This window comes from Malurus melanocephalus, unplaced genomic scaffold, assembly GCF_030028575.1.
Source record: "Malurus melanocephalus ecotype Western Australia unplaced genomic scaffold, MMel_1.1 scaffold_68, whole genome shotgun sequence".
Classification (NCBI taxonomy): domain Eukaryota; kingdom Metazoa; phylum Chordata; class Aves; order Passeriformes; family Maluridae; genus Malurus; species Malurus melanocephalus.
In genome coordinates this window covers 1,639,010-1,660,792 of record NW_026623300.1, presented here as the reverse complement: position 1 = coordinate 1,660,792, position 21,783 = coordinate 1,639,010, and the positions used below count along the sequence as shown (strand labels likewise).

General features: G+C 43.8%; 1 protein-coding gene across 1 annotated transcript in view; it reads left to right on the top strand.

Moving 5' to 3' along the window:
• The first annotated feature begins 897 nt into the window (after nucleotides 1-897).
• Nucleotides 898-21,783, top strand: part of UNC5C (unc-5 netrin receptor C) — a 240,413-nt gene continuing 219,527 nt past the window's right edge. Inside the window, exon 1 of the mRNA XM_057366580.1 lies at nucleotides 898-1,109. Within this exon, the coding sequence (XP_057222563.1) occupies nucleotides 986-1,109 (124 nt within the window). The 5' untranslated portion in view covers nucleotides 898-985. The remainder of the gene's footprint in view (nucleotides 1,110-21,783) is intronic.

Sequence of the window (21,783 nt, the reverse complement as noted above, 5' to 3'; positions counted from 1 at the left end):
GCCCTGGTTGAGCAGTGAACCCGAGGTGTGGGCACTGCTATCCATCTGAGTGAGATCTGCTGGGTGTGGGGTGAAGTCAGAGGGTGGGGGRCAGTTTTTTGGGGATGCAAGAAGGGTAAAAGGGTACGGGCTGGAAGGGAGTGACCCCAGCCTTAAGAGAGAGGCCCTGGAGGCCAAATGGGGAGATGTTGCCCGGGGATAGTGGTTTCTCAAACAACCCTCCTGTGCGACCTCTCTCCCTGCCCTGATGCTTGTGGGAGGCATCGCCCATCCGACACGGGGCTCTCCGACTCTGCCTTTGACGGTTCCCTAAATACGGTCCTGCTCGCCAGAGCCCTGGAGGTGTGTGAAGGTGTGTCAGGCCCACGGGGACAGTGTGGGGACGCGAGAGCCACTCGTGCAGTGGGGTCCGGCCGGCTGGGGCGGGGGTGCGAGCGTGTCTGGGTGGGTGCGTGTGTGGGTGCATGTCTGGGTGGGTGTGGGTGGGTGTGGGTGTCTGTGGGGGCGCGCACGTGTGCGCACCAACATCTGCCTGCGCCCGTGCCCGTGGCTGTGCGCGCAGGGGGCGCGGGCGGAGGAGGCGAAAGGGGGCCGGTTCTGCAGCGGGTGGCTCCCAGCCTCCCCCGCCCCCTTCCCTCTGGGTCTGCTCCTCGCTCCGGCTCGCATTTTATCGCAGGCGGCCGGCGCAGCCCCCTCTCCCCAGCCCCGGCCCCGGCCCCCGCCCACCCCCGGGGTGGAGGCAGCCGCKCCGAGACGCCCGCGGGAAGAAAGCAGCGTTCCGCCGGCTCCGCGCCCCTCCGCGGGGCCATGCAGCGCCTGTGCCCGCCCGCTCCGAGCGCAGCCCCTCGTCCCGCCGCCCTCCGCGCAGCCTGAGCGCCCGGCGGGGGCTCCGCGCCGCTCCGCTCCGCGCCCGGAGCTGGGACGGGGCCGGAGAGCGGCACAGGAAAGCTCCGCGGCTCCGCTCTGCTCCCCCGCTGCCCCGAAAATGGGGAAGGGGCTGGAGGGGACGGCGGCCCGCTGCGGGCTGGGACTGGGATACCTGCTGCAGACCGTGGTGCTCCCCGCTCTGGCCGTCCTGGGGGCCAGCCGCCCCGGCTCCGCGGCGCAAGGTAAGGCGATGGATGAACGGGTGGATTGATGGAGAGATGGAGAAGGGCTGGGACATCCTCCGGGTGCGGGCTAGAAATGTGAATTTATGCCGTGATTATTTTTTTCCCCGTGTTTGTGTGTGCAAACAGTGCAATCCCTCGCACGCACGACCCCCGCGGCGGTCTGGGGGCTCCGCTCGCACCGGCCGGGTCGGGTCCGTAGGTGCTGAGCCTGGCCAGCCCAGGCGTTTGCCTGCACTCTGTCCTCAAATGGGGCACGGGGAGCGGAGGRGCAGCTGGGGCTGAAGGAGCCCCTCCGGAGCTCTCCGGGGCGGGAGAGCGGCGCCGGTGCGCCCCGGAGCTGGCAAGGTGCGTGGGAAAGGCAGGTGCGGGGCGGGTGCCCTCCGCAGCGGCACAGCCGTACCCTGGAGCTCTGCGATCGGCGGTCAGTCTTGAACCCTGCATGGCCCCCCACGCCCTCCTTCTTCCTGCCTAAAACATGATCCACCCGAAGGGAGTCGCCGTCTTTCTGTGTTTATGTTTAGCGATTTTGTTTCCCCTCCCGTGTCGGGGACTCTGGAGTACATCTCGAACCTGAGTTCCCTGTAGCCCTTGTATAAATTCCCCTTTCCAAGTGACAATATCTTGCTTCTCAGTGCATGTTTAGGGATGTTAGAGAGCATCACAAAGGGCCCTGGCTCAGTGTGGCACCCACACTGGCTGACAGCCACAGCAGGAGGCTTTTTCTCCTGCACGCTGATGCTGGACAAACTTTCTCGGTGCTTCTCTCCTTTCTTTCCAAGAGTTAGACCTAATGTGGAAATGTGTTGCTTTTGTGCAACACTGGAGAGAGAAAGAGAGAGGTTGCTGCTTCATGTGGGCAGAGTTGCATACAGCCAGGATATGCAGGTTTGTTAAAGCACTTGGAAATCCCAGTTATATCATTAAAAAGAGAAATAGGAAATTTTAGAAGCTGTTTTGTTTGTTTTGTTTGTTTTGTTTATTTTCCCCATGTATGTAGCTGAGAAATAATAACACACACCAAACTTTTAATTCGGAGTTGCTAGCATAACGCAAGTGTGAGAATGCACTGTTTTCCCTACATCATCTCTGTGGAGAGGCACTTGTGAAAACTGCCCAGCTCTGACCCTGTGCTGTCACCGAACCATTACAAAGTGCACTCCTCAGTGGCCTTTTTTTTTTGTCAGGAAAGCAGTGCTGGTTGCTCTGAATCCCGGTGCCCCTGTCAGGCTTTCTGTGGGCTCCYCCAAGCACGGAGCTGTAGGTTTGCTGCTGGTGGGCTGGGTGCACTCAACATCATGTCTGTACATGTAACAGTGCTAATCCATTTCCTGCTGGTACTTACTCCATCCCCTCAGTGTCACATTTCCTCGCTCATTTATCTCACAGGAAGATCAAAAATCTGGCCATGAAAAGGGGGGTAACAGAGAACAAGAGTACAAAAATGCCTCATGCATGGGGGCACATTTAATCTGTGTCTTCCCTATCATTTCCTTTCTCTGGTGGGCTTTGTGTTCCAGACAGGGCAGGTTTGATATTTTGTGTTTAGGGGTTTTAATAGCACCAGATGCATGTAGAGCTGCGTGTCGGGGKGTGTGTATCAGTCTGTGTAGATATGGATAAATCACGTCAAGGGGTGTTGGAGGAGAAAGCTCCTCTCAGGCAGTTGGACCTGGAGTGGAGAGGAGGCTGCCTGCTCTGCTGGCAGGACACGGGAGTTTCACATGACAGATGGGCTGAGCAGGGAAGAGAGGACCCGCTGCGTTGGGCTGTTCAGAGCGCTCGTCTCGGTGCCACAGGGCTCCTACCTCACGCTCTCGGGTGGTTTCTCCTTGCCACACTTACCCTCTGTGACACAATGCCGTGTGACAGAAATGCCACGAGGGTGGAGGAGCCAGGCCCTCTGTTCCTGTGCTGCAAAGGGCAGCCCACGTGTGGGACTCGCCACAGGTGTGCTCACCTACCCAGAAAGGGATGGAGAGCTCTTCAGCTTCCCAATGTGTGATGTGTGATAAACTTCCACAGCAGAGTGAAAAATCCGGGGAATGTGGTTGGGATATAGCTCTTTGTCTTGGGCYTGTTTTTCAGTGTATACTTTTATTTTTATTTCCCATTTGCTAGAAACAGGCAGAGAATTTGGGTGCAGACCTGATTTTGGCATTTGTCCCAGAGCTGAGGGATTTTCTGATTGGTGTGTGCGGTGGGGATCTTCATGTCTGTGTGTCTGTGTATATGGTGCTTCAGTGAGGCAATGAATCAACAGTTTAACTGTGCCCTCTTCAGGAAGTTTCCTCATCTTATAGCACTGGGCAAAGTTTTCCCTCTGTTTTATTTATACATTTCAAAAAGATCTGTGTTTTATCTAAATTCCCTGACTATCTTTAGCTTTTGAAGCAGGCTAAGAAAATCATATGCATTGCTGGTCTTGTGCTTTCATACCTGCCTTTTCCTTTTCCATTGCCCAGCAAAAAATGAATTTATTGAGTGAGTGGCTGGTGGACCAACCCCCCTCTCTCCGTGGCAGATTCATTATCACTGCATCTCGGCATCCTCCTGTGAGCTTCTCAGCAAACCTAAATACACTTTTTGTTTTATTAGTATTTCTTATCTTCTTATCTGAAGCTGTCTAAGTATTTTTCCGCTGTTATCAGGAGAGAGCAGGAAATGGCTGCAATGGTAGAGACAGCCCTTAATTCTCAGAGCRGTGTGAATGGGGCCAGAGCGATTATCAAGCAGGGATCAGCTCTGGTCTGGCATTTACTGTACTTGCATGACAAGCTACATCAGAATGAGAATTTAAATGCCCCAAACGTGGTGCCCTTGCGGGGCATTTCAGTGCCATCTCCCTAAGAGCGGCTTTGCAGTCAGCAGAGGCTGGGTTTCAGCTGTTGTGCTTCCCTACAGCCCCCACAAAGTGTTATCCACTTATCCTGCGGCTCCCACCTTTTTGTCGTGTAGGTGGGACGAAAGGGAGGGTCAGGCTGTCTATCTGTAGTGACAAGTGTGGTTCAGACAGCTTTTGGGGTTAATAACGATGGTGTAAAAGATGGATAGAAAACCTAAATGGGCTACRTATTAATGAGGTTGTGTTTCATTTGTTGCTTTACAATAAAAGATTGCGTTTTTCATGCTTAACCCCTCAAACCTAATTAAATCAAAGCGATAATTTAAAAAGAAAACTGTAAAAGAGCCATATGTGCGGGTATTTGTCTTGCCCCAGCTCAGTCTGTGTTAGCAACAGCAGCAGTTTGAAAATGCTTAGTGYGGAAAAAGTGAAATATAACATGTGAGAGTATTAACCTTTTGGGGATGCATTTCCTAATTAAATACCTAAACACATCTTGTTGGAAAAAAGGCGGGGAAAGGACTTAATTATCTTGATGCATCAGTGGACCTCTTGTGTTTGATCATGTGGGTGTAGTATTTGTATTAATAAAGCGAGAGCCAAGTAGTATTTTGTTGTGAATGGGTAAGGCCCTTTGGAGCATTAATCTGTTTTAAAGTGATATGTGGTAGGTTTCAATGGACCAGTCTGAGCTGGATGTGGTGGCCTGTGCTGGTTCTGAGTAGCCTTTTGCAGTGCTCTTTGCTGAAAGCAAATTGGCCACTGCCCTTCCTTTGCTGACAAAGGTGCAATTTAAGCAGGATTAAAGTTAAATGGATGGATCTGTGCACAGAGGAGGGATTCCTCCCTGGGAACATGGCAGAGTCTGAGCTCTTCTTCTTCTGGCTCCAGCAGCTGGTTGCAATAGTTATGGAAAAAATACATAGATCACATAGAGGCTCCTCCTGATGGCTCTTCAGCACTGCTGTCAGTGCCATTTATTCCTCTGTACTGTAAAAATGCCAGAGTACATCTAAACATTTCCACAGTTGTTGTGCATGTTTGCACTTAATCATTTTACGTGAATCACTCATCACACAACTCTATTTTTCTTTGGTAATGGTCTTAAACCCTGGTTATTCACTATATTTTGGGACTAGCTTTGTGTGTGACATCCAAATTCAGAAACAGGAAACAGCGTTAACCAAATTAGAAAGATTTTCCTAATTTAATTTTCCAAATACAGTACATCTGAAAACAGGAATACAACTCTGTGCCAAGGCCAGGCAAATCAGTTCCATAGCTGGTCTGTGCAGTAGGAAAAGAGAAAATGTGGGTTATATTTATTAGACTTTTTCAGGTAAATACCTTGAATTTTATGCAGAGAGGTGTTTTGAGGCACAGTCTACCCAGTTCAGTTGGATAGGGTACAAAGCAAATCAGTTCCTATGGAAGGTAAGAGAAGCCTGGGATGAGCAGGACAGCAACTGAGTATTTCTGTACAGTATATGACTAGAACTTTGTGCATAAGTATAAAATAAAGTAGAGTTATACTTTGAAAATCCAAGCTACATTTATGTCATGCTACCACTAAAACAATCTTGGTTTTAGTAACCTGTTTTATAGTGTATGGTTGTATTTCTTGTTATCTGGTTCCTTCTGGATTTTTCATCATTGGACTTTTAAGGAATCAGTTGTGAATACTTTTTCTGCAAAAAGGCAAGAAAATTACTTTTGCAGCCCATTAGAAACAAAAGTGTTTGAATTGCTGGTGCAAAGGGCAGTTCCTGGGTAAATTTRCATCGCTCAGAGTAGTGAGCAGTTTGCTGTGATTTAGTCAARGAGGATTGGGCTCACTGTGAGTCTCAGACTGTTGGTTTATCATGGAAAACAGGTTACTGGAGGCTGTCTTTGAAATAAAAGTTAGTGTAATCGTGGATGCTCTGCCTATGCAATATATTATTTCATATAAACAAAAAAAATGGCATTGTCTTTGCTCCCTTCAGGGTGGGGAGAGGGCCGTGCTGGTTTGTAGAGTGCACATCTCGTTAGCCACCCAGTGGAGGTATCCAAGTCTAGCAGGCAGCGATCTTGGCACCGGTGCCAGCGCAGCAGCGATTGCAGTGTCTGTCATTGCGTGAGGCAGCTCTGCTTCACCCTCCAGCACAGCTCTGCGAGCACAACTCCAGAATCAAAGGCAAGCAGCAAGGGACGAGCTGTGGTTTTCCAGTTGGCCACAAGCTCCATCAGCACAGAATCAGGATAAYGTTGTGCAGAGGCACAGTTCAGTGCCGGCTGCTTCCAAGGGCTGGAGGAATGGTGGTGTTTGAAGTGATTTATTGTGTGTGCTCACTGGAGTCCAGTCTCGGGAGCAGGCGCCCCTGGATCTTTCYGTCATAACATTATCCAAGAGGCAATCTGACGGAAATGTTATTAAGTCTTCTGGGAGGCAAACTGTATTCAAAGAAACACTTAATTTGCATCATTTGCAAGAGAGCGTGCGTTTAAAATTATGCTAAAAAGGGGAATGGTTATAAGGAACTTCACACAGAACAAATAGGAAAAACAAAATTCCACTTGATTTTGAGCATACTTTGTTCCCCTGTGTTTAATTTAATGGGGTCACCTGTAGGTACTCCAGGCCCAAACTACACTGCCGTGATGGGGAGATGATTTACTGAATATTGTTGTTGGGAGTGTGATGGGTTTGGTTACACATTTTGCAGAACAYCCATTGTGGTTATTGCAGTGAGATTTATCTTTCCAGGGTGAGGATGTACCCTAAAACTGACCCCATTGCACACTAGCTGGAGGATCTAAAAGGTATCCCCAAACTGCAGCTGTGTTCCAGTTGCTTTCCTCAGGGCTGGCTCTGCTGGTACAAACAACACTCACAAGTAAAGTGTGGTGAGTTGGAGCAGTGAGCCAGAGCTGCCAGAGGTTTTCCCAGATTTCAGCAGCCTCAGAATGTTTGGATATGGCTTTCTCCCTAGGTAGTCATCGCTGGAACAACTTCCTGTTTGTTTTTATGGCTCCATCCTAAATTGCAGGGATGTTAAACAGGAAATATGGGACTTCCTCCCACGTCATCGAACACCAGGGTTTGGGGAGTCCCTTTATAGCCTGGCACATTATCTAAAAGTCTGGGCTGGGGAGAAAGGGCTTMATGCAAAAACAGTCTCACTTAAAAACACCCTTTTTATCAACATGGAAAATTTTGGGGGAAAGAAAAGAGAGAAAAAGAGAGAAAAAGAGCCCTTTTAGTTTATTTGCTCAGGGGAGGTTTGAAAAAAAGCAAGAATCCTTAATCAAAACCAGAAAAGATTAAATTACTTTAGTGAAAAGGTCAATAAAGCCCTGAATATTTACCCTACTGCCCAAGCTATTTGTATTTATGCTCTCTGAAAATCTGTCAGGTGTTCAGTGAAAATGAAGATATTAAAAAGTTGTGRAGCCTTCTGACAGCAAGAGTTTTCATTTCCATTTCTGATTTTCCATCTATTTGAACCAGTCTAGTGAAAAACCTCACGGTTAGACTTCATGATGGCACTTGCTTGCTCTTTTGGTTTTTGTTTGTCTTTTGGGGTTTGGTGTTTTCTTGGTTTTGGGTGGGTTTTTTTGTTGTTTGGGGTTTTTTTTTGTTGTTTGTTTGTTGGTTTGGTTTCTTTGTTGTTTTTCTTTGTTGTTGTTGTTTTGTTTTGTTTTGTTTTTTTGAAGAGATGTGCATCTCAGTTGGTGGTACCTCCTGTGGGGAATATCTGCAGTTGTGTCTTTAGCAAAGCTTTGCCACATGTTTGCCTTGCTGGAGACAATGGGAAGTCCTTACTTGTCCCATTGCTTTAGTTATTCAATCTCTAATCTTTTTTCTGGATTTGGAGGTTTGCTCTATTTGTTGCTATTTGATGGAGTGGTCTAGGGGGAATTGCCTAARGGTGCAGAGCAAGTGCATAATGGAAGCCAAAATGTGAGCTCAAGTCTTCTGAGCATCCAAGGCACTGGTGCTGCAGTCCATTCTTCTTGTCTGGCAGTCCCAAAGAGGGGAATGCTACATCTCAGGTACCTTCTCCATGTTGAATTTGTTGACTTTCATTGATGCTTTCCTTAKATCTGTTTTCTAGAAATATGTATAAAAGGATGCCATGGGTTAGGAATGGTACTCCACAATTCAGTTTCTCCCCCTGGGACCCTCCAAACCATGTGCCACTCATTGCTCMCTCCTACCTTTTCTCCTTCCCCTGAGGTGGGATGGTGAATTGGAGGCACAGAAGGTAAAGATCATGAGTTGAGATATGAACAATTTGCTGGAARCAGCAATTAGGCAAGGAAACAYAAAGTAACAGCAATGATACCCAGATACTGATGACAGAAAGTGCAAAAAAGAGTTGAGTGATTCACACAGAAACCCCTTGACCATGGCAATACCTGACTGCTCCCTCTGCCACACTACCCAGTCTTGTGAGAGAGCCMTTCACTTCATCCCTGGAAAATGAAGTGAGCTGGTGTAGAACAATCTCCAGTTCCTATCCATCCCATGGCCACTGCAAAAATCAACTCTGTCCTGGCTGGAACTGGGGCAAAGAAAAAGGGCAGAGGTRTCTATGCTGTTGCTCAGGAACAGGGATGCTTCCTAGAAGCTCTGGCTTTCTGGTGGCAGGCGGTTTGGAAGGATTTGCTCTGCCCAATGAAAYCCACAGTGTTATCTCAAATTTGGAAGGAGGAAGAGCAGATCCAACACATGACTGCAGCATTGATAAGTGGAATAAGGATCACTGTCCTGGGCTGCTTTGTTTGATTTGGGTTTAATCTGCAGTTCAGGACTATGTTATTCAACTGTATTTCATTCATCTGAACGAGCGACTTACGCTCCAGAGGACTCCGTTGCCTTATGAGTCATAAAAGCTGTGAGGTTGCCTAGGCAATTAAATCAATATATTTTTTCTCTTGTTGCGGTAACATTTTCAACAATAATGCTAAGGAGCTCAGATAGATTTCACTGGCCTGGCAACAGCTGAGCATTTTCTTGTTAGGTAGCTCCTGCCAATCCCTTTTGAGTTATTTTCAAGGAGTAAAGTAGCTTTATTTCTTAGATTTATATTGAGTGAGAGGTTGAAATGTTAATCTCAGTGGATTAGCGGTGTATCCTTTGAGAAAAAGGAAAGCTTGYGTTTTTCTTGGTCCCCTGAGTGCTGGATGTGATTGTTTGAGAAATCTTGAATTTCACCAGCTAGATACAAGGAAATGTGCAAGTAAGCCTTGAATGATCTGTCAAAAAAGGTTGACTTTATTGCAGCCATTTTGGAAACTTGTTTGAATTCATAAYTGTTCCCCAGGTATTTCTCTGCTTGATTTTAGTGCATTTCACATGAGACAGYGAAAAGGGATCACCACAGGATTATTAGTAATTCAGGGCTTCTTGGAGTGCTATATTCCAGCCATAAATTTGCTAAAATAATGGTCAGAATATGAATTGCTGCACTTYTATGATATGGTGTATCTATTGTTTAAATACATCTCTTGTCTTATCCACTCTCAGCATATGTGTTTATACTGGAAAGTTTACACAGAGAGYGAAAATAATAATACAGGCTCACTGAATGAGGTTAATTGCAGTTCAGTCATACCGAAATCAAGGAGTAAGAAGTGGGACAGAATAGCGAGCGAGACTAATTCTGTTCTCATGGGCACTGGATTTACCTACACTGACTGAAGTGSGGGCACTTTAGGAGTGCACTTGTAATTCCAAGTACGGATGTGCACACTGCCGTAGTCTGAATGAATTTTCACTTTCATTAGAGCGTCTCTAAGCTTTGCCAGTTGCTCACAGATGTGTCCCTCTTACCTTTCCCTTTTCCACAATTTTGTGTGTCTCTCTGGTTGCTCTGCAGCTCCATGCACACAAGAGGTGAGTGGCTGTGACTAACAGTGAATAGCTTCAGCTAACAGCGAATAGCTTCAGCTAACAGCAAACAGTGAGGTGTCCAGGCTGAAATTTTGGGTTGTCTACACTCACATGAGACTACAGAGAAATCTCTGCTGCTTAAACCTCTGTTAATAGGATAAAATTGTCTGGTGCTTTCAACTAGGAAGAGATAAAGCTTCCTCTGTTGCACTTGACCACTTGATCTGAAAATCAGGGTTCATTGTGGAAACTAGARCTCTGTCTGGTTAAGGAATGGATCTGTAATTAAATGGGGAAGACTGCCCTTCTACAAGTGCTGCTCACAGAAAATCTTGCTGAATTGTCTCATGAAATACTTCTRTTCCTTGCTCAAAGTGTTTTGGCCCCAAAGCTGCATTATTTTTTGACAAATCATCATCCCCATTACAAATTCTTTTCATGCAGGCATTTCAAACCTAGCTTGAGGGACTTCCTTTCTGCTTCCTCACCAGTTTTTGAAGGTGAGGGTAACTTTTTTGGTCTCTTACTCAAACAAAATGCAGGAATTTTCTTATGCAGCAGATCTCTGCTGGCAAGAATATGAGTGCGGATTTTCCTTCTCTTCATYGTGTAAAATAGCTGTACTGTAGCAAAGAGAAAGTTCCTAATTTCTTAGTTCCTAAGTAACTCGAAAGTTTGTAGCATGAAAGTTCAGTACTGAGACCTGTCAGTTCCACTATCAGTTTCCTTTTTTTTGTTGTTATTTTTTTTAATGCCTAGTGTTTATACCAAGGATAAACTTATGTGGTACAAGGCCAGGTTATGACCACCAACAAATGGAGCTCCATTAATTTCAGAGCCAGCACATGTCAGAGCCGATCTGCTTCTGTGTTAAAAATATGTTGACACAGTAGAGTGAGTCTCTAGGATGAACAGACCTTGATCTCATTTAGTGGCAAATTTTTTTGTGGGTTTTTTTCTTTTTTTGCTTGGTTTGGTTTTTTTTTTTTTTTTAAGCTAAAGAATTTGAATAACTTTGAAGTTTTCCATTTCCCTTCCATGTAGCAATGTGACTCCTGTAGAGAGATTACCACAGTGCCTTACTTGATAACAAGTTGGCAAGATTCTTTCAGGTAGATGATTTTTCCCTTGGATTTTGTTACAGTGTTTCAGATAAGAAYTCTGACAGCCAAATGACACCAACTGCAGGCAGATATCCCTGTAAATATCTATTAMACACAAATGTGTGGCAATTTCCTGTCTTAGCAATTGTTTTTGAACTAAAGACCTCTGCWACTAAAAGCATGGGCTTCGAAGTTCTGAGTTAGAAGTGCAGCCTGGTAGCTGATAACAAAGGCAGTTGTTATCAGGAAAACTGTRGGCAATGGAATGAGAAGAGCCATATGTCTTTCACAAGCACTGGAAAAGGCAAAAACTGTTCAGCTGCTAACTTCTGTCCTTTGCTTGTCCTGAAAAATTCCTGTATGAATATTTTTCTTCCCCCCACCCCACAAAGTTATATGCAATTCTTTGTAATAAACGTGGCTGTTAGATAAAACCTTCCAAATCTTAAAATAATTTAAAACACCTAATTTGCTCACTTACTTTATAAACAWTTCTATGAATTTGTGGCTTCAAGAATAAAGTTTTAAATTTTCATTTATAGGAAACATTTGCAAAGAAAATGAGTTCAATTGGCAAAGGGACTTTGTGTGGACTATTAATCTGCTTTATTTTACTGATCAGCTTATTTTAGCAGTACTTGGTTTCATTGCCTTTTTTGTTTAGGGAAATCAATCGATAACAGCATTGTGATCAAATTTACTTTCTCTCTGATTATTTTCACTGGATTGCTTGGGATTTACTCACTGGAGCAAGGCAAGCAAAATTTGGTCTTTTGTCTTTGAAGTTTCGTATTCACTGGTATAAATGCAGAACACATTTCATTTGTGAAGGCCGGGCTGAGGTTAAGTTGGTTTTAAAGATAACAGTAGATTCCAGCGTCCTTGCATTTGTTTTGTGTTTGGTGACAGTCACTAAATCAGGGGAAGGAATGTTCAAACAACACACTTGAGGAAAAGTGATTTTTACAGAAAGGGCCCATTCCTGCTAATAGCCAGCAACTGCACACAACCCCACTGACATTAAAAGTCCATTAGCTAAGCCAAGTTTAAACACCAGCTGATGCTATGTCAGCTAAATGTATATTGGAATTTTTCATGTAACACAGCAATAGCACTTCTGTAATTTTCCTAAAACTATGTACATTAAGAAAAGCAAATGTCATCTGATAGTGGTAAGATGAAGAGCTCACATTAAAGTAGGCAGAATTGTAATCAAACTGAAGTCACCATCTGKTTGCATTAACGAGAAACAAAAATGGATACAAGAAAAGCAGGGAGTGTCAGGTTTCTGAATTAAAGCTAGATTAACAAATCTAGTGTACAGGCTTCTGTAATACAGGATAAGCGCAGAGCTGCTTATCTGCTTGGTCTTTTATCATTAAATATAATATGACTTTCTTTGAGATAAGTTTATGCTGAAGTCCATGAGATGCTTTCTCATGTGGAGCACTGGGTTGCCATGGAAGAAYTTTGTTCCCTGGCTGTTTAGGAAATCCATCTCATTACAGCAGTGTAGAAGCCTTTAAGTGGGTCAAGGTAGATGCCCATGGTCTGAAATTCCACTTAACCAGAGGCACAGAAAACAGCATCCACCCATCTCCAGGTATCAAAAAGGGGGTTGAAAAGTGTGTTGGAAAAAATGGTGTGTGCTTGGCATGGAGARGTGTTACAGCTGATAAACTTACTGTCCATCTTCAGAAACAGCCAGCAGGCTGAGGTCCCGGTTCTGTGCTCTTGGCACCCACAGAAAGCATGGTTTAGCACTCAKTTTGGCAGAGAATTCACTTTGAAGGCTTCTTTGAAAACAGACTTTGTGCTACAAAGTCATTGTGGAGACAGGCAAAGGGTGGCTTGGTAAGTTTTTAATGTGAGAGCTGGAGCAGAGGGGTAATCAGTCGCTCCCTGCCAYGCTCCCAAGTCTGGTGAAGTATTGCTGTAACCTCCTCTGCCTCTGCTGTGTCATTATCTGTCCATTAGCAAAGCCTTGTTCGAGTACTGACAGGAGCACGGCTGAAATGTCTGATTTTTGGGTGGATAAACCCACTTCAAACATTCTGTGAATGCATCTCAAGGGCTCCCTTACACTCTTACCACGCTGTGTTAGTCGTGCAAAACTCTCAACTGTGTCATTTCCTGACTTTTTTGGTGTTCCTTGCTGCAGGAGCTGACATCAGTAGCGTGCCCAGAGCAGATTGTGTGTTTGTGAACCACAGGGTTTAAGGAGAGTAATTTAATTGCATTTTTTCCCCCTTCTGGAACATAACATGTAAACATATTACTGARCTAAAGCCTGGTTTTAATTACAAGCAGTAACTTTTTCATGTTGACAGATTTTCACATGGAAGGCTTTATTGAAAATGAGAGGAGACCTTTTTGCCATCGTTAGTTCTTGCTGCTTARTGCTTTTATCAAGTACAGTAAAATACGGTTTATAATTAATTCAAAGCTTATATGGACATGTTTAATATAATTACCAAACAAAATCCTGTTTACTGACATATTGCTTGTGAAATCAGCCTGAATAATCTGGTCTCTGGCAMACATAAATCAGGCAGTAATAACAGCTGTAAATATTTCATAATATACTTAGAGTGCTTTGATTTTAATACTGAATCCACTTTTGGGTTTTAAGGATAAAACATAGGTCAAAAATTACTTTTACCATATGTTCTTTCCTAGTCTATTGCACTACTTTGCCTGAAAGTCATTTAAAAAAAATCATTATTATATTTTATTATAAAAAAGTAAATATATACATGTTCCCAAGCTGGGAAAATTATGTAATTAAATTATGCTGGAGCTAACAAAATGACGCTGGCACAAKACAATTGCTTCCATACAGCAATGAATATTTTGCATTGGAAAAGGCATTCCAGTGCCAATACTCTTTGTCTTTCTCTAAGTTTTACTATTTTTATCTGTCTGGATGTCTATATATTGTACACTTAAATAGAAGGAAGAAAAGGGGACCAATTGTTTGTCTACTGCACAAAATTTGGGGTTGCATAAGGCTACTAAATCATCTTTGCGAGCTTGAGCTGGGTGTGTGGTTTGTCCAGCTTAGAAAAGTGCCTCGAAGGTTCAGGAGAAGGTTTGTGATCATCCCTCAARCCATTTTCCCCTGCACCAAGCAAAGACCTTAGAAAGCAGTTGTGACAAAGACAGACAACGTTTTGCAACTTTTGTTTACTTGGAATTGTTCTTAAACCTCTAAAATAAAATAAGAAATAAAGTAACTGGASTGCTGTTTAAGAAGGCAAATTTGAAAAATACCCACTTTGGGAATTTTTTTTACTTTTGCTCTGCAGTTGGATTCCCGTGCTGAAGTTGACATAAATTTTCAGATGTTTTGGCTGTTGCACTCTGAAAAAAATCATTAGTCTCCAAAACTGTGCCAGGCTCCTTCATGAATGCTCCCTCCTCTGAGCTATGAACCTCTCAAGCTTAAGATCCCATTCCCCAAAATAAAAACCATAATTAATAATTTTTATGAGGTAGGCAATAACACTGGGGTATGTCCCAGGAATTGTTCGTTTTTCTCCCTGCCTCCTTAAGGGGGTAAACAAAGCCTGTTTGTGTAAAGGGAGTCCCTTGGCCTTGCTTTTAGAATATTTTAAGACTCATCAACATATTGTGGTCTATGTAAAACTCCATGGTGATACTTGTGATCAGTATTAAGTGTCCCTATCAACATCCTAGAGGCACTTAGGGATCCATGACTGTGATTTGCAAAGGTGTTGCTACAAAGTGTTGAGCAAGTCACTCTCTTTAGAGAGATCGCAGGGGCTCCTCAATGCAGTGCTTAAATTTTGGAAAGTTGAAGTTCCAATTCTTGGTTTCTGAAGCATGAGAACTCACCCTGAATTGTGAGTCATTGCTTGAGAACATTGAGTATTAAATTGCTTTGTTCTGTGCATGTGCAGGCTGCACCCAGACATGGTCATTGGGAAGTTATTAGTATATGTAATTAACTAACCACACGGAATTCCTGGACTCCAATAGCTTATGTAAGCCTACGTGTTTCCTTCCCACAAACCCAGCTTAAAGGTTTGTGCAAGTCTCTTGCTAAGRAAGTGTCTTGTTGCCCATGAAAGATTACTTGAGAAGATGCACTTRCCTGCAAGGCAGAGCTCTACCTGGCAATAGCCCGACCTTCAAAAGTTAGTTCTTCTGACTTGTGCTCGGTGTTGTTTATCAAATGCTGTGTTGTTTTGTGTTAGATGATGTGACCTTTAGATTTCAGYTGCTGCCATAATTTAATTGACAGCGTGAGTCTTCCTGCAGGAGCCTGTTGTGGTTTAACCCAGCAGGTAGCTAACACCACACAGCCGCTGGCTCACTCCGCCCCTGCACTGTGGGATGGGGGAGAGAATTGGGGGAAAAAAAGTAAAATTTGTGGATCGAGATAAAGATGGTTTAACAGGACAGAAAAGGAGGAGAAAATAACGATGATATTAGTAGCAACAATAAAATAATTAGATTTAACAGAACAAGTGATACACAGTGCAATTTTTCGCCTGCCAAGTGATGCCCAGCCAGTCCCTGAGCAGTAGCCCTCGCCAGTTTTCCCCCTTTCTTCTATATTGATCAAAACAAGATATGGTATGGAATATCCCTTTTGGGGTCAGCTGTCCTGGCTGCGTCCCTTCCCAAYTTCTAATGCACCCCCAGCCTCCCTGCTGGCAGGGTGGGGTGAGAAGCTGAAAAGTCCTTGATTCAGTATAAACACTGCTTAGCAGTACCTAAAACATCTGTGTGCTGCCATCATTAGCCTCATCCTAAATCCAAAATAAACCACAATAACTGCCACTGGGAAGAAAATTAACTCTATCCCACCCGAAACCAGGACAGAGAYGAAATTATTAATGAGAATTGTGCAACACCAGGTTTGCATGACTCAGCCAACAGATATGACTTGGRTGTATGAAAACCAAGTAGTTGTGGCAGTGTAGCTCTGGAGTTCAGGAAGGCCAAGGGTGTTTTCGTTAGTGAGGAAATGGAGACCAGCTGCTTTATTTATGCTTATAAATACATATTACTGTATTTAGGTGCACAGGTAAATTGTGCGTGCCACTCAGCCCCATCTGTTCCCAATCAATTTCAGCCTACAGGCTCTGGGTTTTGAAACTTTCAATTATGCTCAGAATGGTGAACTAAGCAGAAGAGCTGGCCTCCACAAAGTATCCTTTCATCTGAGCCTCTCATTTTGTGTAAACCAGCGCAGCTTTTCCGAGTTCAGTGTCCCAGTTGTGCTCCAGCTGAGGGCTGTTAGCAGTCAGGGTTTCTGTAAGACTGTTCCTGGAGGAGAGATTTCTATCTGGTCTGTTTGGACAGAAAAAATTTCCATGACTCTTAAGACACTTTTAAAAGAGCTGGGGAGAAAAGGGAGCAGATGCTGCAAAGCATATCAGAGAGCAGTCCCAATGGTAACAAAGGGAGAGATTATTTACCACTAAAAGGAGGAGGAAAATGTTTCTATCTTTACAAGATCTTGTCTCGCTTAGGAGAGCCTAAAGAAAAGATAGGCATCTAGAAAGGCAATTAYTGGTTAAAATGCTGGTTTATGACTATGACTTGTTTGAGGCTTTTTATTTCAAAAGAAAAAAAAAAAAAACTTTGGAAGTTTTTGCAGTCACCCACTATCCCACTGATGCAAAGCATCTTCAAAGACCTAGTAATTAAAATTAGGCTCTATGTTCATATTGCTCCCACTCTCGGCAGTTTTTTGTTCTCAGGAAACCGAACAGTTTCTCAGAACAAAAAATATCTCAGAAAACCTGAGATGAWTTTTTCTCAGTACTATCAACACCATCGTCCTTGCTATGGCAATGACTGGTCACTCTTGATTGTCTTAGAGGGTATTTACAGAAACAGAAATAAAACCTGATTKTTCTGCTCTTCTATCAAAGTAGGCAATGGAAAATAAAAACACCCAGAAGAAATGAACCTGCTAGGATTAGTGATTTATAATATTAGTAACAGTGGAAAACATACATTTCTTTGTAGAATTAAGAGTTTTGAATACACTGCAGGCTTTATTTTTATTTTCCTGTGTGGTAAGACAAATACTGCACTGTATAAAGAAGTTCAAGCAYCCTCTTCTCCCCAAAATAAGAGGTATAGACTAAATATTCTCTTCCCTTGCATGCAAGCTTGGGATGGGAACAAACCTGTGGGATCTGAGGCTGGAGACAGGCGGAAGCAGAGYAGTATGTGTTTACCAGGCACTCCAAAACCACGAGACAGACACAGATGCATGCAGGCAGTCTGCTTAAAGGTCAGGCGTGTTGTGCRTGGGTACTTGAGTGAAGAAGGAGAAGCCAGGGGTAAAGGAGCTGCTGCTCCACTTTGGTAGGGCTGCTCTGACCTGATGACTGTGAGTGGCCCCACAATCATCCCACAACAGCAGTTGTTGGCAATCGAGTGGACTGAATGTGGCACTGACCTAAGAGGCTTTGAGCTTCCCTGCTTCAGGAATGACCTCRGGATCCTCAGTTCAGTTGAGGAAGGCTATTCAGGATGAGCTAAGGCAGACAGGGAGGAAAAATTTATTGAAAACAAAAAAGAAAATTCACATGAACTCAAGTTGTTGTACTTCTTAAAATAAATGTGTCATCATCTATAGGAACTATATTGTGGCTATAAGGCACAGCCTTACAGAGGTACTTCAAAAGGAAGGAAAATATTTACTATTGCACCAGGTTATCTATTTCTTGATGACGTTTTTTAGTTTGGATTGTTTGTTTGTTTTTTTTTAATATGAGATTATTCCTTATCCACCTGAGAAAACTTGCAGAAGTGGGAGCAGGTGCTAAGAACAATTTTCTGAATTGGTCCATCTAGCCATTAAAAAGATACCAGTGGGTCATTTTGTATTTGAATGTGAGAGAAAACCATAAAACCTAAAAGCAATGTAAAGTGGGATCCCACAAGTTGTCTGAGTGAGGAATTTGGAGCAAAATAGATGGAAAGTAYCAGTGAAAAGGCCATGGATCAAGCTCTTGTTTTTCTGTGCTAACACTGGTGCCAGGACAGAGCTATTTGTTATCAACTCTCCTGCTGGGATGCTTGAGCTAAATGTCATTTTGGTGTGGTTGCTGGGTATGCTAAGCTGTGAGCTACATAAAAGGAGCTGAAAAAAGTCAGTTTAAGCAAAGTGGACTTTCATGCACAAGGAGAAATGTCAAAGGGAAATTTGAAGCAAGAGTGGGATTAAAGGAATCRTTCTGTCTAAATCCTTTCCCTTGTGAGCAGTCCTATTAACCTTTGAGTTGTGATGACACTTAAACAAGGATCTGTGCTTCAGTGTGCAAATAATCCCACACTTCTAATATGCAGCCTTGCAAGGCTAAAATGAGTAGTCCCAACAAAGCTTCCCAATAGGATCAGGAACAGTTCCTTAGGAAGGAGTTCAGACCAGGAACATAACTTCTCTGAAGACTTCTTAATCTAAACTCCCCATTGCAGGAGCTCTTATCAGAGAAGTTTTGACAATGTCTATTGATTAAGTTTCTCTTTTTTTTTTTTTTTTTTTTTTTTTTTTTTTTTTTTTTTTTTTTTTTTTTTTTTTTTTTTTTTTTTTTTTTTTGTATCTTAAAGAGGAAATCGAAAGGTCATTTTTTAATATTGGCATGCAAGGAGTTTTATTGATTCTCTTTTATGAGGCATTAATGAAATCCATAGAAGCCTAACAAGATTGTATAGTTAACCTTGGCAAAATTGCCTGCTCTTTTCACATGTGCAGAAGAGGGAAAGTAGAATGTTCCATTTTGGTGGTTTAAATGATGTGGGTGTGAGCGAATTTTGGGGAATTAAATACCTCTTAGCACAGAAAAGAGAGCATGATGTATCTATGCTAACCTATTCACTACAAAATGTGCTTAGCAGAGATTTTTGGGGGGAACACTTTGTGTCCCTGCTTAATGGTACCACATATTCATCACTGTGAAAACATGCAGAGAAGTCAGTCACTCACTGACTGTGTGTGCCAGAAATGCCTTCCACGGTCACAACRGTGGTATGTCAAGAGTCTGTCTCACTTTAAAAGAACAGGCAGGATTTATTCTGGAAATGGACCAAAATGGACCAATCTGTTTCAAAAATATGAAGCTGGGATCAATTTTGCGAAGTTAAAATAAACAGTAGTCACACTTGACCCAGTATATTAAGCTAGTAGAGGGAGAAATGTAAAGAGCTGGGGGTATCTATGGATTTGGCTCAGTAGAACATTAAATAAGATATATTGGATTAAAAAATTATCCCCTAACCTAAAAACTATGCATAATAAAATTCGGGAGGACTTTTCCATGTATTGTTCCATTACTTTCTTAAACTTATTTTCTTTTTATGCCACTTAAATTAATGAAGGCCATCTTGACTGTGGAATACAAAGCTCATGCCCCTGAGAAAGGGTGCCTTTGCTCAGTGAAAGCTCAGAAGCCTTTGAACAAATGCCGTGCATTTTTATTTGCAGTAGGAAAAACATATTGGAGAGAGTATAATTATCTCCATTTTTAGATGGAAACCAGAGGAGCGGGAGGCAGGACTGGGGAGTGAGCCGRCACAGGAATTCCCCTCTGGTGGGCTCACAAGAAACGTGGAAGTAATTTGTGGTATGAGAATGGCGGGTGGTGTTTGTTTCCATCCAAAAGCCCTGGAGAGTGTAGGAACAGGGTGCTGGACTTTTGCCCTACAGTCTGATTTGTATCCAGCCTTAAAGCTGCTGGTCCAACTCATCTTTGCCACTCATCCATACCAGTGGTCAGCAGGATGCAGAAAAGAGCTGGAGTAACATTCTGAGATGTCATACAAAACTGCATGGTTACTGAAATGTCTAAAAGGCACTGCAGGATGTAAGTGAATCCAAGAGGGACAGGCAAGCATGTTACCTTTTGTTTTCATGTGTAACACAAATAATAGGGGTTTGGCTATTTTCCTTTTAATAGAACATTTTGTTTAAACTTCTTTGCAGATCACACGTGTCAATACACGAATAGATTTATRTATCAGAAAGTTAAAAACATTTTGATAGCTGCTAATATTTAGTTTCTATCCACTTCATATGAGCTGCAGAATTCTTTCATTTGTTGATTGAAAGAAGATTTAGGGATAAAGGATGCCAAGAAGTATTTGGATCCMGGAGCTCCAGTAATAATACAAGGAGGAAGCACAATTGTGTACACTATCTTCGACTGCATTTCCAGGCAGTGCATATTCAAGAAAACACACTGACAGTTTTGCAACGGGAAACAGAGAAAAAAAAAGACTGAGAGAGAACTGGATTGACAGAGTGACTGAAAAGATGMATGGATGGATACAAACATGAAGAGAGCAAGCTGGGATTAATCAGTCCTTTGCAAACATAGGATGTGCTCCAGAAATRATACTTTTTCCTCCTGGGAGTGTGTGATGGTGACCAGGCTGGGGAGCAGGAGAGGCGGTGCTGAGCTGTCTGCAAATGCTTCTGCACAGTCCATGATGATCACACRAGTGCAAGCAAAGCTGTCAGTGCCTCCTGAAAGGCAGAAATGTGCAGCAGTTCCAGGGAGAGTCACTGGGCTGCCCGGGCACAGCCAGCATTGCTGTCCCTGTGACTCCTTCCTTTGTCCCCAAGCTGTGCACACCAACCTCTGCATGCCTGCAGGGGAGCACACCTGCCAAACATCTGTGCCAGCTGCTGCTGATGTGTCTGGCATGAGGAGAAGAGCTGCTATGAGACCTTTGCCAAGCATTGCTGCTGAGCCTTCAGCCTTTGGCTTCCACCATTCACCCAGCTGAGGGATTTGTGCTGTGGAGAAAGGATAACATCCATCAAAGGGGAAAAATAACCACTGACCTAAGGGTGCTTCTCTTAAAGCAGTTTGTGTGGCTTCTCCAACAGGTATTGTGCTTCAATCCCATGGCAGAGTCTCTGGACAGGTTGCCCCTTCCCCCTGACTCCACTGGCTCCTGCCACTCAGCACTTCCCATTCATCTGTAAATCCATTACCATTCATAACCTTTCACCTGCAGTTTGGCATTTATTGCTGCACAGAAGTTAAGAAGTGATGACCTTTGTTAGAAGGCTGGCTGKTTTTATCTTTCCTTTGATGCTGGGGGCTTCTCCGGACAGGGAAGAGCCGATGACTTCTCCAGGCTAAATGAGAKTTCTGCCTGCTATTGAATTTCAGGATATCTTGGTTATTGCCTTGTAATATGCCTTTGAGTCCACATGGATTTTTGGGTCCCAAACATGACGATTTCCTGCACAGAGGCACCACGGGGGTTCAGCAGTGCTGCACCAAAGATGCTTYAAGAGGCAAGTCACATTCCTCCCAAGTTCAGCAGCAGGGGTGACAGCCTGGGTAAGATATATCCTAAGCACTCACACTTTTCTCTAGTCTGGGAAACAAAATGAATCCCCACAGCTACAGCCAGCAACACAACGTGTTTTGGACAAATGGACAAAAACCGCACTTGCTTCTTGGAAGTGTGGAGCAAGCTTTCAAGCTTCCCTCAGACCACTATTAGCTACAAAATGTGACTTTGTTGCGGTCGCTTTTAAAGTATCCTTGGCTTTCCGGCTGTGTTTCACACTCTAAGCTTTTGCTCAAAAGCACCCCTGCCCATGGATGAATCACTCTCCCTTTTTCCTTTCCCCTACGTGGCATTTTGCAGGCTTTGTGTAACGATGTGAGTTTTGCAGTCCTCAAGACACTCTGGTGGACAATCCTGCAGGARCTCCCTCAGGTGCTCATTTCTCTGTAGCAGACCTTTTCTCTTGCAAGCTGCACGGCGCTCCTGGGGGAGCATCAGCATCCTGCAGCTGAGCAGAGCCTTTTACAGAAGGTCACACAAACCAAAGATCTG